The 16,491-nt window shown below is 41.8% G+C and overlaps 1 protein-coding gene across 9 annotated transcripts in view; it reads right to left on the bottom strand.

Annotated features, from left to right (window-relative positions):
• The window catches only part of PHACTR3 (phosphatase and actin regulator 3), a 269,656-nt gene that overhangs the window by 8,206 nt on the left and 244,959 nt on the right, over positions 1–16,491 (bottom strand). For all 9 annotated transcript variants that reach the window (XM_089513707.1, XM_089513700.1, XM_089513706.1 and 6 more), the window contains 2 exons: positions 8,045–8,100; positions 864–925 (listed from right to left, as the gene is read on the bottom strand). In XM_089513707.1, the coding sequence (XP_089369833.1) occupies positions 864–925; positions 8,045–8,100 (118 nt within the window). The remainder of the gene's footprint in view (positions 1–863; positions 926–8,044; positions 8,101–16,491) is intronic.

The following is a 16,491-nucleotide window of genomic DNA, read 5'->3' on the forward strand; positions in this document are numbered from 1 at the left end:
TGAGCGCATAGAGCTATTAGTGGAAATGCTCAGCCAAGAACAGCTAGGTACAGCAACAGGTCTAACCCTTTACATATCTAAGCAGGAAACCATGTACGCTGAAAAATACCATGCAGGGATACAGCCACTGTTCTGCAGGCAGTTGGCTCACTGTGGACTTCTTGCCACAAAGAGGCAATAGAAGGGGATTTCTGTTGTAGTAAGATGTATGCAGGGGAAGTAAAGGACTACTGAGTAGCTGAGTATAGATTTTGCTTCCCTTGTCTTTATTACTCCATCTGTCAGAGTGATTTGACAAAGGCTGCTCCTATGCCAACTTCTATTAACATTAGGCAGAAATGCATTGAAGTCATCCAATGGATACAACTCCACTTACTTGCCTCCAACTTAGGTTAAGCATTATTCTAGCCCCCCCCCCCCCCCACGAAAGGTGTCTTGCTGCAGCAGTTCCTTATGAACCAGTGCTAGGCTCCAATGTCTGTTCCAAATGTTGTTCAGCTGAAGTTGGGCAGATGTGATCCCTCAGACCTGTTGCATCTGCATTAAACTTCCATGTGCTAGAGGGCAGTGGTGCCCAGCAAAAGTCAGCAGCAAGTCTGCTCAATGGAGAGCAACAGTATAGTACTTAACTTGTGCTGAACAGTGTCTAGGGCATTGTACAATTTAATATGGATGGGGGGAGTGGGGCCATGGGACTCTGCCCACAGGTGTCCCAGCCCTGCCATCAAGGGTTGTGCAGCTGAGATGACATAACCAGGATATGTTTCTCTTTGCTATAACCATGCTCAACTGCAATAGAAACATTATTAATGGTGTGCAAAAATGTGTTTGATCAAGAGAAGGAAGATATTGAGAAAGCTTACCTTTCTTGTCAGCCTCTGCTTGATCTCTCGCCTTTCTTCCTGTTCTGTTTGGTCATTCCTTTCTGCAGAAAATATGAAGAGAGAGATGACTTTCCTCATCAAGCCAAACTTAGTTGCTCTTCCTCTTCTTTCTCTCTCAGTTTCTCAGTCAGTCAGTCAGTCTCTGTGTATGTGTGTCTCCACACTATCAGCTCACTACACAGTCCACCTTTGCCTGGTATTCTGCCAAAAGCATCACACACTCCTTAGCAGCAGGGGCATGCTGATGCCAATCTCAGACCTTCTTGCCAACAGCCAATTAAAGTGGGCTCCAACAAAGGCAAAGCAACCAATCCCATTCCTCTATTAGGACAATGAGGAATGTTTTTGGGGTGGGGGATGGGGGGAGATCGATAGACTTTTAGAAGTCTAAATGATCGCTTTGCGATGCCACATCTCTGTCTGAGTCATCCGTGCTGCCCTTACGCGCTGGAACATTGTAGAGCAGCTGCTTCAGGGAACACACGTTCCTTGTACTCTTACTCTGCCAGGCTCCCGTAATTTTGTTGATTAATTTATAACAATAGCCAGCAATCAACTCCCACGCATTTCTTTGCCTTCTAATATTCTAGTTGTGGCAATCTTATTATAGAGCCTGAATATATTTCCAGAGGGATGAAGAGAGGGAGGGTTTCCTTTTTTCTTCCTTTCTTAAAGAGATGCTCTCTGCTAGCCTAAGCGTGCTTGCTTTTTGCTCTTCGTATACCGTAACTATTAGCATTCAAGCTGTGATAACTCATACATGCTGGTGCTAAAAATAGACGCGGCTGCTGTAACATTGTGTGAAATATATCCTTCGCCCTGGGATACAACTCAATGGATTTTTCTATTTCAAGGGCTGTCTGTTGCTAAATTAAGATGTGTGCCTGCAACCTGAAAGGAGCAGGGAATCTACAATAAAGATCTTATGCATCCTTTTTCTTTCTTTCTCTTTCTTTCTTGGAAGAAAAAAGGAAAAGAAAGGAAAGGTAGAGAGAAAGAGGAGGACAATCCTGATTTGCACATTGTGGTCCCCTGTGGCTGGGGGACATTTTCTGTATTAAATCTGACATATGATTCTGTCTCATTCAGTAAGCTAACAAGCATAAAAGATGTTGCTTGGGAAGAAAAAAAGGGAAGGTTATTTTTAGAATCCATCTCTCTATTTTTCGCCATCTACTGCACACTCTGAAAGGAGGCAGCCACATGGTGCTATTTATGGAAGGACAGTAGCTGCTAGGAGACACATTGTAATTGGTGAGTCTTAAATCCCTGCTGTCTTGACAGTAAGCAGCCTAGACTTGATCTTGAATATTAATGATATTCCCTCAGCAAGGATGTCGATTTTTGCTTCCATGGCCTCAAGTGAGCATATATGTGTGTGTGTGTGTGTACCCGTATGTACAGAGGTAAGCGTTCAAACACACACACAAACACAGAGAAATATGTGCCTCCACATCCACTCAGGCAAGCAGATATGTATCTCTAGCTGCCTTTACTGAATCAGAGCATCCATCCATCTAGTCTAATTCTGTTGACACTGACTGGCAACAACTCTCCAGGATTTCCAGCAAGAGTTTTCCCAGTCCAGTTTTCCCTTACTGGATGCTGGCAACTTAAATTTGCGACTGTCAGAATTAAAACTAAGTTGCCACTGATATACTGGGTCCTCTATATGCACACATGCACATGTGCCCACATGTACACGTAACTTTCTAAAAAGAAGAAAATGTATTATCAAATGTCAACAGGGGCATGAATAGAAATCCAACACCAAATATGAATGCCTAATTTTGTCAGATTTGGTGTTATCTACAAGAGTTTGCCAACAGATTTTTAAAAACCAAGAATGACTGCCTACAATTGTTCTGTAAAAGCTTTCAAGGAAAGAACCAGTACAGTGCTTTGTTTTGCATAAGAGCTCTTTTGAGTGTTAGGAGATCACATTCCTACCAGCTGTTCCCAGATGTGGATAATGATCAGTCATCCAGGACTCTTTCTGCTTGGCTCAAGAGAGAGATAAACTGCTCTCCCCACCACATGGGGAAATCTGAAAGAGCTGCTACCACATAACCATACTGACCCATAAAAATAGGCTGTACGGACCAGCTATAAAGGCCGGCATGGGGTTGGAGTGGGGGTATGGCGTCCATATGATGCACTACATGGGCAGCATCACGGTGCTCTTATGGTGCTGCATCCAGATGATACAATGACAAAGGAGCACTGAAAAGGGGTGGCGCTGGTGGCTATGGTGCCCTTTCCACAGTGCAGAAAGGAGCGGCTTTTTTGAGCTGCAGAAAAACCAAATCGGGAACGCAGTGTGTGGTTGCCGCAGTCCAGGAACGTAGCTAGGATTTTAGGAAGGGGGGAGGGGGTCCAGACTAAGTGCAACCATTATAATGGGGTTTGGGTGCGACGGCGCAGCAGCACACACCATTCATTTTTCTAATGGAAGGGGGGTCCGGACCCCAAGAAACCCCCCCACCCTTGGCTACGTCCCTGCGCGGCCCCGATCTGGTGAGGAAAGAGGTGGCTGCAGGTTACGGCCTGTACAGCCCCTAAGTCGACCTGGGATTTTGCTGTCCATTTTTGGGCATACATTTTTTGGCTTATAGACGAGTATATACGATACATACAAAAGCAAATGTGGTCATCTTACTTTAATCTCCAGTTCATACATTACTGGCCCCTCCCTGAGATGTGATCCCATGTGGCTTTTGTGGCATCTGACTAATACAACAAATGGCTTGGGTGGATGAAGAGGGTTCTGACATCATTGCCATGGAGGTGTGGTGCTAGCAAGGAATGTCCCATTATCCTGATGTGTATGGCATGAGATACTGCCACAGGGGAACTGCAACCACATGGCATCAATAGTATATGAACCCATCCTTAGTCTAAATGGGATAATGGAGGGTAACAGCCACAAATAGCTTCTGTTCTTGCAAACAGCTCATCTTTGTAGTTTGTCCTTGAGATAAAGATTTACTCCTTGGGCTTTGTTGAAGGAGAAACATTGCCTAATATAATGCTAAAGAAAGACTATGCACTGTGACAGGGATTTATAGTATCACAATGATACAGGGTAACAGGGAAAATGACCAAGCTTTGTAAAGCAGCCTGGCTCTGACTGTCCTTGTGTCCATTAATTATTAAGTGTCTGGCTTCAGGCCCCATCAGTCTTAATGAGACAAGTCCTCCAGCTATACAGTGCCAAACACAAGAGTGTAATTTACACCTTCTCTCTCTTGACAAGGTTTCTAAATTAGCCACGACACTGAAAGAATTGCCAGAGCACACCCGGACTGATTGGTATTACATTTGGACAAAAACAGGAGGGATGGAGGTGCCAGGCTATGAACTTCACATTAAAATTGAACACCTTTAAAAAACCAGAGCCGAATCACTTTGAATGTTACTCAGACGTGTGGCAGTTCTTACCAGCCACAACGGCAGAGCATACATTGCTTTTTTTGGCAGTGAGTGCACTGTGATGTTGCGCCTGCACTGAGCCCTCAGGGAGGGACTTGGGAAGCACTATAGCTCTGTGGTAGACTAATGCGTTTCATGCAGAAGATCCCAAAGCCAATCCCTGGCATCCCCAGTTTTAATAGGATGAGGACTTAGGGAAAGGAAAGACCTCCTTCAGAGACTGTGGAGAACTGGGCTATATGGAGGAAGAGAAGATAACTTTGTGTGCTATTGCCTATAGTAGGTCGTATGCACCAGCCAATTACAACATCTACTTGTTCCTGGGAAGTTGAGTTTCGCACCTGAACAGGTCATGGCACATCCCTGCCTAGGCCAGTATGCCCCAAAGCAGTGCCTTCCAGTCACTTTGGACTACAGCTTCCATCATTATTTTTGTGATAAATAGAAGCTACTGTATAATTTAAAACAACCCCTACTTGCAAGTGAAACATATTCATAACATAGTATTCTGGCCCTTGCAGGAAGTATACAAACTCAATACTTAAAAATGACTTTAATGACTAGTACCACTGTTTGTATTTGCTGTGGGTATGGTTAGCATCAAAACACCCTATCATCCAGTCCTACAAACTTCTTCCATTTTATATTACAAGGCAACACTTCAGATTAGCTCTTATAAAAATCAAAGGAAAGCTTTCTGCTGTTATTTATGTGGGGCACAGCAAACATGGAATAGAAATATAAGAAACCACACCACATAGACAAGCAGGCTATTTGCCTATCTAACTTTGTCTCTTCTGACAGTGGCTCACTGGGTTTTCAAAGCACAACCTGCATTGCTTAACCGGAACTGTACTTGAGACCTTTTGTATGCAACTGAATTATGATTCTTCTGTTATGACAATTATTATCCAGAGAGTGTTTAAAGTTACCCTTTGGGACTACTGCACCCAGAATCATTCAAGCACTAAAGCAATGTTGGCTATGGGATTCTGGAAGGTGTAGCCCACTTTTACAAGCTTTGCTGCTACTTAACTCCTGCAGGCCAAGGGCCTGCCTAATCCTAGATGAAAGGGGTGGTCCAACAGCAGCATTTTCCAGCTCTGCTACCTTGTGTCTTTTCTGAGGAACTGCTGTTTCAACAGCTTTCTGTCAGCTAGTCATCCAAATACATCAGCATGCTCATTTGGCTGGGGGCCCATCTTTCATGCACAGGAACTAGAACTTTGATTAGAAAGGGGGAAAGTAAATTACACTCAACAGCTGAATTTCCCATGGGAGTCAATCTAGAGAAACTACAGGAGGGTGGTGGTTTTTATCTACAAGGGACATTTGGGCACTGTCAAACTGGTGTGGAGGTGTGTTCATTTGTCTTATTGCACTGTTAGTTCCAACTGCATCACCACCTTGCTACCTGCATTTGACTCATCATCCCATGATTAATAATAATAATAATAATAATAATAATAATAATAATAACTTTATTACGGCCATTTGGCCAGCACACATCATCCCATGATAAACTATTGGGAAAGCTGGTTGCCCTGATCCACTACTTACAATCCACATGCAAAGGAAGATTTCAATGCAAGCCTTTCCTTGTTGGGTGCAACCGCCATGCACACAAGAGCAAGGCACTGGAGAGAAGCCTCCGTTTCAACACCTAGACCCACATGTGTGTCAACCTGTGTTCATTTCCACACATCTCCCACCAGAGAAGTGGACACTGTCATTTGTAACAATGTCTATTGCTGGGGGTGGGGTGAATACAGCCTCATTTTGCCACTCTGCTTCTCCCTAATGCTTCACTACCATAAATACGACTGTCTGCATAAACAGGTGCAGAAGGGAAGCACCAAATTCAAAGTCCTGTACAGACAACTGAACTTTGTTGTACAGCTTTTTGCACCATTTATTTGGATCAGTGGATTAGAGGCAAGCTAACTGGAATACAGAGTACACACATGCACACAGACATCAGGAGTGAACAATTTCCAGCCTTTCAGATATTGTTGGATTAGAAGTTTCCTAATTTCTTGCTAATGGCTCGGCTGGCTAAGACCAACGGGAGCTACAGTCTAAGAACATCTGGAGGCTACAAATTGCCCCCTTTACCCTAAGTAGGTATTTATGAAAATAACAGTAAAAACCTTTTGCTCTAAATCCTCCTGGTGCACCACACTAGCATAGACACAGGTACACAAGCAATTGCACTTTCTCAGAGGTAAATCTGCCAGTCCGCTATGCAACCAGTCTTTCCACAAGCACACATAGAGTCCTTGCAAACATATCTGATTTAGCATATGGGGTACTAACTGACTCTTTTCCCATGGATGAACTCCAAGTCATGCTGCTGAACTGTACAATTGGGGAGTTCATTGTTAACTCTGCTGGTGTACTGTATATTTATGCTATGTTAAAGGCATATAAGATCTTTGCCCCAGTATAGCATTTAAGCATGCCATATATACTTTCTATTACTTTTAACAAGCCAGTAAGGTAGTCCATATTCTGTTCCCCTCTTGCAAATGGTGAGAAGGAGGTGGATGAGAATGCAAGAGAGTGACACCAGGTGAGTTCATGGAAAAAGTCAGATTCTACCTAGCACTAGCCATGAAACCAATGGCAGCGCTTGGACAAATCAGGAGCAGCCCAGTCTTATGCACATTTATTCCGAGAGAAACCCACTGGCTTTGATCCCAAGAAAATGTGTTCAGGATTCTTTCTGTCTTCTAGCTGCAAGATACTGGTGACATGCCCACGCTGCTCATGAGGCCAGCAAGATAAAACATCTTTTACTTGCTCTATACTGTTTACAGAGATGTTTTCTGAGATGTTCAGCAACTGTAGCCCTGAGAAACATCACTGAAAATAACAAGATTATATAGTTTTTGAACTTCTAACACACAGTTTGCCTGAATATGACCTTTTGAATTGCTCTTCAGTTTTATGACAGATGAAATTTGATGGCAAAACACATCGTAAAGCACTTACGATACTGTAATATGCCTTTCATGGTCTTAATTCATGACTTATGTTGGCATAGAAAGATCAGAGTGTTTTACAATTGATTTGCATACCAGAAAACTCTCTTTTCTGCTTGGATACTTCTATGTTTCACTTTTAAAAGTGATGAACTGCAATTCATGGCATACTTTAATTTTTGTTGCTAACAAACAAAACTGAATCCAGGTCATTGTTACACTGAGTCAGAAGAGAAAAAATTATATTCTAAACAATTTCCAGCAGGACTGCAAGAACGGGTTTTGGAAGTCAAAGCTGGCTCTCTCTGCAACAGATGTAGTGGGTGTCTTTGGATGACAGATTAACCTTTTGGCCTCAGTTCTCAACTGGTAAAATGGGAATAACTGTGGAATACTTCAAAAGTCTCTTGTGAGATCAAACAATGTGAAGAGCTTAAAATACTTCGGACACTGTGAGATATTGGGTTCTCCTACTGATATCAGCTGGATAAATATAAAATACAGACTAATTTAAACTACTGTCTTTATTGATGCTCCTGCTCGTGAAAGATACATTTTAAGAGTAAATATTGTATTGGCTAAAAATCCAGCAGCTTTCTGAAAAACACACCATGAAAGAAGGGGGAAGGAAACTGCTTATCAATCTTGTTTCATATCAGAAAGAAATTATTCCTTGTGAGAGGACAACTTGATGTAAACATGAGAAACAATTAGGAAACACAAGTCACACTAAAATGTACTTACGTTTCAAAATATTTCTTCTTTCTAGCTCTTCAACAGCGGGTCTTTGGCTCAGTCGCCTGCGGAAAAAAATCAAGATGACGTTTTGTACCATTGTCTCTTTGATTTTTGGCTTTTTGGCTATTGGAGGTATTTCAGGGTTTGTTTGTTTAATTTTTTTAGTTTTTCTTGCCAAAGTCTACTTAGTCCTGAGAGCAAAAGAGCTGGCTTGTGGGTCAGCTCACAAGCAGTAATCAAAGTCACACAAGCTTTTTGCCACTCTGCTCTTTTCCATTCCAAAGATCAGCTCCTATTTCCAGAGAGAGAAAAGTTCTTTGCATGTAGACGCCCCTTTCCCTACAGTTTGTCCCATTAACACAGATTCATCTTCTCTGCTCTCAGAAGAACAGCTGCAAAATGCCAGTAGTACTCTTAGTACTCTTAAGACAGCACAGATTCTGGAGATGCTGCTATTCAGAATTATAAAAACGTCTTGCTTGCAAATCTCTTCTGCAGCTGCTCCTCTGGAGTCTCTGGAAGCCCCATGCTATTTATCTTGTCTAGGATCACCAATGATACATCCTGACAGCATTTAGCCTGAGCAGAAAATACTACAGCTTCAGTGTGCAGGTGGTTCCTCAACTGAAACTATGACAGCAGAGCCTGCTAGCACGCTGAATATAATAGCATGCTGCCGTGTGTGTGTGTGTGTGTGTGTGTGTGTGTGTGTGTGTGTGTGTTTGGTTGTGTGAGTGTGTATGTGTAGCTGCTTAGAGCATCACGAAGCATCCCCTTGGAGTCTGATGCCTCCCCCTTTACTAGAGCTGCTTCAGGATTGATTCTGAGAGATCAGATGATTACAGCCACAGCCATTGGATCTTGCATCCTAAATGAGACTTCCCCCAAGAGATACGCTCACTTGCTTATATCTGTCTTGAAAATCTCACAGGATAATTGTCCGCCCCCGCACAGGCATTTATAGATACTTTATTGCCAGTTTTTTGAAACACAGCTCATAGATGTTGCTACTAAATTAATAAAGAAATACATCCAGAATGAGAATGAGAAAGGGCACAGATTTTACCAAACACTAAGATTTTCCTCTCTCTAGTTTTCAGATAACAAGAGGTCTACTGCAAAGAAGGTTGCAGAGCTTGCAAAATGAGAAATATATTTTTGTCTTGTGGTTTTCATACCAAATAAGCTTCCATGCAACAAAATATCACAATTACTATGGATAAATAAAGGGGAGCATTACTAAATGGCATCACAGAAGGGTCCCTGTTAAAGAGACAGATTATCCAGTGTTAATGTTGAAATGAAAATGGAAGGAAAGAGCAGAAAGAGATATCATCGTAATACTGTAACATACGTATTCATCGAGATGATTTATATACAGGACTCATTTAATTTGCATAGAATGGGTTGGATCCAGACTTTCAATTGGCAGACTTTCAACTGGACAGAAATAAAATCTGTTAATCTCACCTTTACCCAATCTGGCCTTTGGCCAATCTATCCCTAGGGGTGCGGGACTGACTAGAGCAGCTTAAGTGGCAGTGAATGAGCTGCATAGACAAGGAAGCTCATTCTAATAGAGAATCTATCAACCTTGGGTAAGTGACCATTTTTAGGATCTGGATCATTCACACTGCTGAAGGTATTTGTCTTTTGAAATGGCCTCACTCCATTATGCACACATTTACTGTCCTCGTCCCTGATGGGAATGACAGTTAAGAGAGATTTTCCAGCTCACATTCTCATTGGAAATGAATTCTCCCTGACAATATACAGTAGCTCTAGTCAAATGCATACCTCCTCAATTACTCATGAATCTGAATGGGATCCCTGCACTGTTTTTGTCAGGGTGTGTATCAAGGTAATTGCCCATGGGCCACACAGCCCCTGCCAATTCTTGTGTCCCCTGCTGCACTCCTGGATTGGCTGCTGTTCTGCCAAATTTCAGCAGCCCAACAGTGAGGAAATCTCGCAGTTGCACTTTATAACAAGCATACACCTGGTTGTGAATTGCACCTTCAGCAGTGAAATTAGAAGTGAAATTCAGCCTTCTAACATGTGCATGCTGCGTGCTTCGAAGTGAAACTGTGTTTTAGAACAAGAGAAACATTGGCATTCCCTCTATGGCATAGTCACAGTTTCAGAAGCAGTGGTGGGGTATGGGTGCTGCCCCTGGTGGGCAATGCAGACTGGGCAATGGAGCTGGGCAATGGTGTCTTCATATCTCTTCTCCCATGAGAGGGCTTTTCTCAGGTGGGGAGTTCTGATGTATATCGTAGGGAAACAAAGAATATTTCCTCAGTGAGAAACCATGTTTTGTCATATCTTGGTACAAAATTGTTCTGAATTTTATTTATTTATTTATTTGCATTTTACAGTCAGCCTTCAATATCCACAGATATTTTTATCCACTGATTGAAGCAACCATGGCTTGAAATATTTTTTAAATATGTAAATTTCAAAAAGCAAACCTTGATTTTCCCATTTTATATAACACGCACCATTTTACTATGCCACTGCATATAATGGGACTTGAGCATCCAAGGATTTTGGTATCCACGGGTGTGTGTGGGTGTGTGTCTCAGAACCAAACCCCAGCAGATACCAAAGGCCCACTGTACAATCCTTGTGCTCTTGTGCTCATTGACTGTGTTTCCATGCAAGAATATATACATATTTGGAAAGTTGGTGTATTGCACAAAATACAAATACAGTGGTACCCCGGGTTACGAAATTAATTGGTTCCGCTGCCGCTTTCGTAACCCGGAAACTTTCGCTAGCCGAATAGCCCATAGGCGCTAATAGCGAAAGCCGCGATTTCGTGTGAAATCGCGCCGAAAAGCACCAAATTTTTTTTTCGTAACCCGAAAAAAAAACCGTAACCCGGAACAGTTTTTTTCTTTGGAATTTTTTCGTATCCCGGGAATTTCGTAAGGCGGTGCTTTCGTATCCCGGGGTACCACTGTAACATAAAATAAAAAAAAATTGCTCTCATTTTGCAAAGATGTTTTGAAGTGGAAATCTATGAGTGGAAAATTTGCAAAAATTCATAATCCTACCAAGTGCAGAGGAAACACACAGTATACATAGAATGGTTTCCATAGATCACCCCTGCATGTCACTGTATACAAAAGAAAGAGGACATCCCTCTGTACAGAAAGGGACTGAGGTGTATAGAACAATTTCCTTGAACAGGAGTACAGTCACCCTTCCAAGTCTACAGACTTGAAATGCATGGATTTGGAAATTTGCGGAGGGGTGACCGCTATAAATCTTAATGGGGCCCATGCCCATAGCGTGCACCCCTCATGCACACGCCCCATTCTAGCCTATGGGCTTAAATATGCACGAGATTTTGAACTCACAAGGGGGTCTGGAAGAGATCCCCCACAAGTTCAAATTGGCAACTGTATATTTGATGACATTCAGAAATGAGAAAAATGTATTTTTTGGAGCAGGGGTTGTTCCAGGGAAATATTAGCTTCAACCAAAAGCAGAAGCTTGAAGGATTTGTACATGGGTATGTATAGCCACTGTACATGGCTTTGTATAGCCATTTGTACATGGGTATGTATAACTACTGAACCTCTCTATATAGCAGTGATGGTGAACCTTTTAGAGACGGAGTGCCCAACTCAATGGCGTTCCCACACCGAGTGTCACCTGGTGCTGGGAGGGCAGGACTTCCAGGGGGTGCGACTTCTGGGGTGGGACTTCTGGGGATGGGAATTCCCCAGATACAGAGACTTCCAGGGGTGGGACTTCCCCAGAGACAGTTAAAGGCACAGGAGGGCAGGGGAAGAGGAGGAACAGGTGAGTGCCTGTTCCTCCTCTTCTTCTGTGCTCCCATGTCTTCAACTGTCTCCACATGCCCTCAGAGACGGCTTCGTATGCCAGGGAGGGCATGTGTGCCATAGGTTCACCACCACAGGTACAGCTCATATACCCATGTGCAAATCCTTTAAGCTTCTGCTACAGGTAAGTGTTTAATCCAATAATTACAATATCTAGTGGTGGCATGCATGTGCAAATAAGTTACTAGAGATAACTGCACCACACAGATAACTTTCACAACACCTCCTACACAATGCTTGCAAAAAATACTGGCTGATATGATTGTTTAATGTAGTTCTGGGTGAAAAGTTTCACCCTGAATTGGGGGGGGGAGGGGGAGGATTGTCAGCAGAAGTACTTCTTTCCTTCCATTTTTCAACAATGAGAATAGTATTTGAGGGGATAAATCAAACGTCTGTTCTGTCTCACATTTACATTGTGTTAATGGCTACATTGGCCTCTAGTCTCTGCATTTAGATTTCACTCTCTAAATCTGTCAACAATTGGTCAGGACTTATTGTCTGTTATTTTGCACAGACCAGTTGTTCTCAGATAGAATTTCTATCTCAGTTTAGACCAATTTTATTCATAAGAAGTAATGTCTCTGACTTGGCTGTTCTCCATCTTAAGATGTAACCTGGCCAGAGTGGCCTTCTCTTGTCTTTTTATTTGCTACATAAATACCAAATGCTTGGTGGTTGATAGTGCAGCTGGTACCCATTATCAAATATGAGAATTGGAGCATCTTGTATCACCCTGACACCGAACCAAACTTTAAGTTCCCCAATACATGATATGCTGTACAAAACGAGACTCCTGGGAACTTTAGCAAAGGCTGCTGATCCTGTTTCTATGGTTGAGCAAGGGCACTTGACCAGGCTCCATGTTTGTTGTTGTTATATGCCTTCAAGTCGTTTCCAACTTATGACGACCCTACAGTGAACCTTTCATGAGGTTTTCTTGACAAGTTTCTTCAGAGGGGGTTTACCCTTGTCATTCTCTGAGGCTGAGAGAGTGTGACTTGCCCATGGTCACCCAGTGGGTTTACATGGTCGAGCCAGGATTCGAACCCTGGTCTCCAGAGTCATAGTCCAATGCTCAAACCACTACACTACACTGGCTCCAGTGTACCCTATGATAAATCAATGGTTGGGATCTGGAGCTCATTTGGGAGCCTCTGGCTGTCCCTGTGTACTAGAGGATAGGCACTACGTCAAGAAGTACTGAACACCTCCTTGTACAACCTCTCAAAAAGTACTTGTGCTTGCATAACTGCAGGCATCCCTAGTACAAGCCATAAACAGAATGCTGCCTTCACCTCCAGCAAGTGGCCACTATTACCACCATCACACTCCACAATGAAGATCTTTCAAACCCCAGTTCTGAATGCTTCATTGGAGAGAATACTATGCTTTGCCCAATCTCTAAAAGCTGACAGTGACTTATGCTGCAAGCTTATCTCCAAATCAAAGGGACACACAACCCGTTGTTCACATTGCCCTCACTCACTCAATTTTAAACAGTCCCTTCTACTGTGTATAGGTTTCTTCAGAAGCTTTACATTAGATTACAAAGGCTATATAAACAGGATTGGGAGGTGTGCACTATCAGAAGGGGAATTAAATGCCTGTCTAAGAATATGGTTGGGATAAAAGCAGAACTAGGAGTATTTATGAATATTAAAGCTTTGTGTATTAACATTGTGAGCTTCAGATTTCTTATTTTGAAACCCAGAGAGTTTCAATTATTATTTTCCACAAAGTAAATACAGCGTTTATGCAACAAATACAGAGAATGTCTTGCAGCAGATGTATATCTATCTCATCTTTTTCAGCATCCCCAAACACCAACCATAAAGAAGTAAAGTGGGTCATTTTTCCACATGTGAAATGGAAAACAATTCAACCCCCCCTCCCCTCCACTGTCCCTTATCCTACAAGCAAATCCCCTTTGGCACAGCAAGCATCCAAGCCTGGGATTTGAAGTTTATGAACATGTCCCTGCATGCTAAATCCAAAGACATGATTTACTCAAATAGCCATGGTAGAATGTACATATTAAAGCCCAGTTAATTGTCTAAGCCACTGATCTGAAAATCGTTTAGTCCCATTTTCTTTGCATTTCTCACAATCTCACCAGCATTCCTATCCCATCCTAGTTTATGAGCCTATTAAAAAATAGTGGTTGCGTGTAAATAGCTGAATATTTTGGTATCCACTTTTCATAATATAGAAATGCTTTACAGATTTTTTTCCTAATGTATGCTTTGAATGTATTCCCACATGACAAATATGTGGTTATGTACCTTTTCCAAATATGCATGTCTGTTCATATGCATTTTCATGCATACAAAGTTTAAAAATACAGTAGAAAAGAATCTGATACTTTTGATGGTGGAGCTCTACAGACATGTGGGCATTTCCCCTAACAATCTCTCTTAAATTGGACAGATTTATCCATGCACTGGATAAATTTATTTTTCAAAAAACACCATTGTTAATAAGAATTTATTTTCCTTTCCTAGTCTAAACTGTATACACAATTTCTGCACCATACAATTATATGTGCCACTCCTTTGGTAGCAAATGGAAACCAAGGTCGAGTCTACAGAAGTGTTCGAGGAAGGACCATAGCTTTATAGGTGAACATATTTTTCACACAAAAGATCTGAGATTCAGGTCCTGGTATCTCCAGATGAGGCAAATCCTGCTTGAAACCCTGGATAACTGCTGCCAGTCATTGTAAAAAATACTGTGCTAGAAGAACCACATTCATTTCTCCTCCCAGTCTTGAGTCTAAGGAAGCATCAGTTCAACCATGTGTGAGTCAAATTACAGAAGACAGCTGGATCAAAATTAGAAGTATATTAGTCTTCCAGCACTGAGATTCCGACAGAGCTTCATGCCTGAACAATTAGCCTTCCAAATGAAGCGTGTTTACCTCCCAATGACCAAATACAAAGCGAGGTGGGCTAATGTGTAAGAACAAACTTATGCTAGGACAAACAGATGTTATTACCATATAACAGAACTTCACTTATATATGTGGAGCTGACTATCTCATGCACTATTTCCAATTGTCCAAATCTGGCAGTCACTAATCCCAATTAATCCTCTGTCATCCCACTTGTTCAGATGCTTTTAAAATATCCCAGTTTCTCTCTTTTTCTCCCATGCTCCCTCTTTCTGCTCAGCTTACTTCAGTTGCTGCAAACCAAGTTCAAAGTGCAAAAGTAGTTTCACTCAATTAACTCAGTGGGGTAAAGGAATGGGGTGTCTTGCATTTCCCAGTTGGCTCAGGCTGCAGCGTCTCCTACTTTGTTCTTCTACATTAATAACTTTTGTCATCTTGACCACATTCTCATGGGTTACAGGCATCCTGGTGTTCATCTGTGAAATGCTGAAGGGTATGCTCATGTAGCTTTATCCTAAATAGGCATGGATACCCATGTTACTGAGTGAGGATTCCCTAACTGTACTGCAATCTCTTCTTTTGTCCCAATGTCAAATCATCACAGGGTTCCAACATTTTGGGGACAGCAGAGATAGGAGCTTAGAATGATTAGGCCTAAACACAGAATGTTTTGTTAGAATTTTAAAATGGTGGAACGGGCTGTACCACATCAGGTGACAGATGCAAAGCATAATAATAATAATAATAATAATAATAATAATAATAATAATAATAATAATAATACAGCTACTACAATGTGGGCTGAGCTAGGCTAGAATGTTTCTTCTTGGTGTCCTTGCTTTCCCTGTTTTTGTTTTTTATTTGCAAGGATTATTTTTTAGATGAGATGAACTGGGGACAGTTTTCTCCACTGCCTTATTCGGCTACATTTGTAGATGGTTCAGACAAAGCTAACACAAACTGGCCCAAAGTGCAAATTTACAATCCACAAGTGTCCATTATTCGTCATTCCCTCTCATGACAAACTGAAGTGGTTGAGTGCTTATCAATTTGGAAGTGAAATCAGGACACCCAAAAACAGAGAAGTGGTTTCTATATACTCTGATGACTCCATAATATTCTCAGATATAAAGACAGATAATTGCACTTCAAAGTCACACTCATCAACACCATGGTATTTCTGATTTCTATGTATGTTTGTGTAAGCAGAACAATGAAGAAAACTGACAGTGGTGCAAATTGTTCAAAAGATGCCACTGGAGGCATTTTATGGATACAATGGACTATCAGAAAAATAGGTAAGTGAGTTCAAGAGCAAATCAAGCCTGACTTTTCACTACAAACCAAAATGACTATCATACTTAGGGTACATGAGAAAGCACTGGAAAAGGCAAATTGTGCTGGAAACTGTTGAAGGTAGCAGGAAAAAAAGACTGGATTACAGACAGATTGACTCAATAAAAGAAGCTGCAGCCCTGAGTTTGCAAAACCTAAGCAGGACTTTTAATAATAGGGTGGAATCCTACTGGGGAACATGCATTTTTGTAAGTGGGCTTATATCTACATGAAGTAGAATTGAGTAGCTCCATAATGTCCATATCCAGGAAAGAGTTGCATTACTATGTAGCTGTATCACATTACTATGTAGAGGAACCAGCAAAGTGACCGGTGAGTATCTGGACCAATGTACAACAGTCTGTTGCATC

This window comes from Sceloporus occidentalis, unplaced genomic scaffold, assembly GCF_023333645.1.
Source record: "Sceloporus occidentalis isolate IW3139 unplaced genomic scaffold, rSceOcc1.0.p SCAF_3, whole genome shotgun sequence".
In the NCBI taxonomy this organism is placed as follows: domain Eukaryota; kingdom Metazoa; phylum Chordata; class Lepidosauria; order Squamata; family Phrynosomatidae; genus Sceloporus; species Sceloporus occidentalis.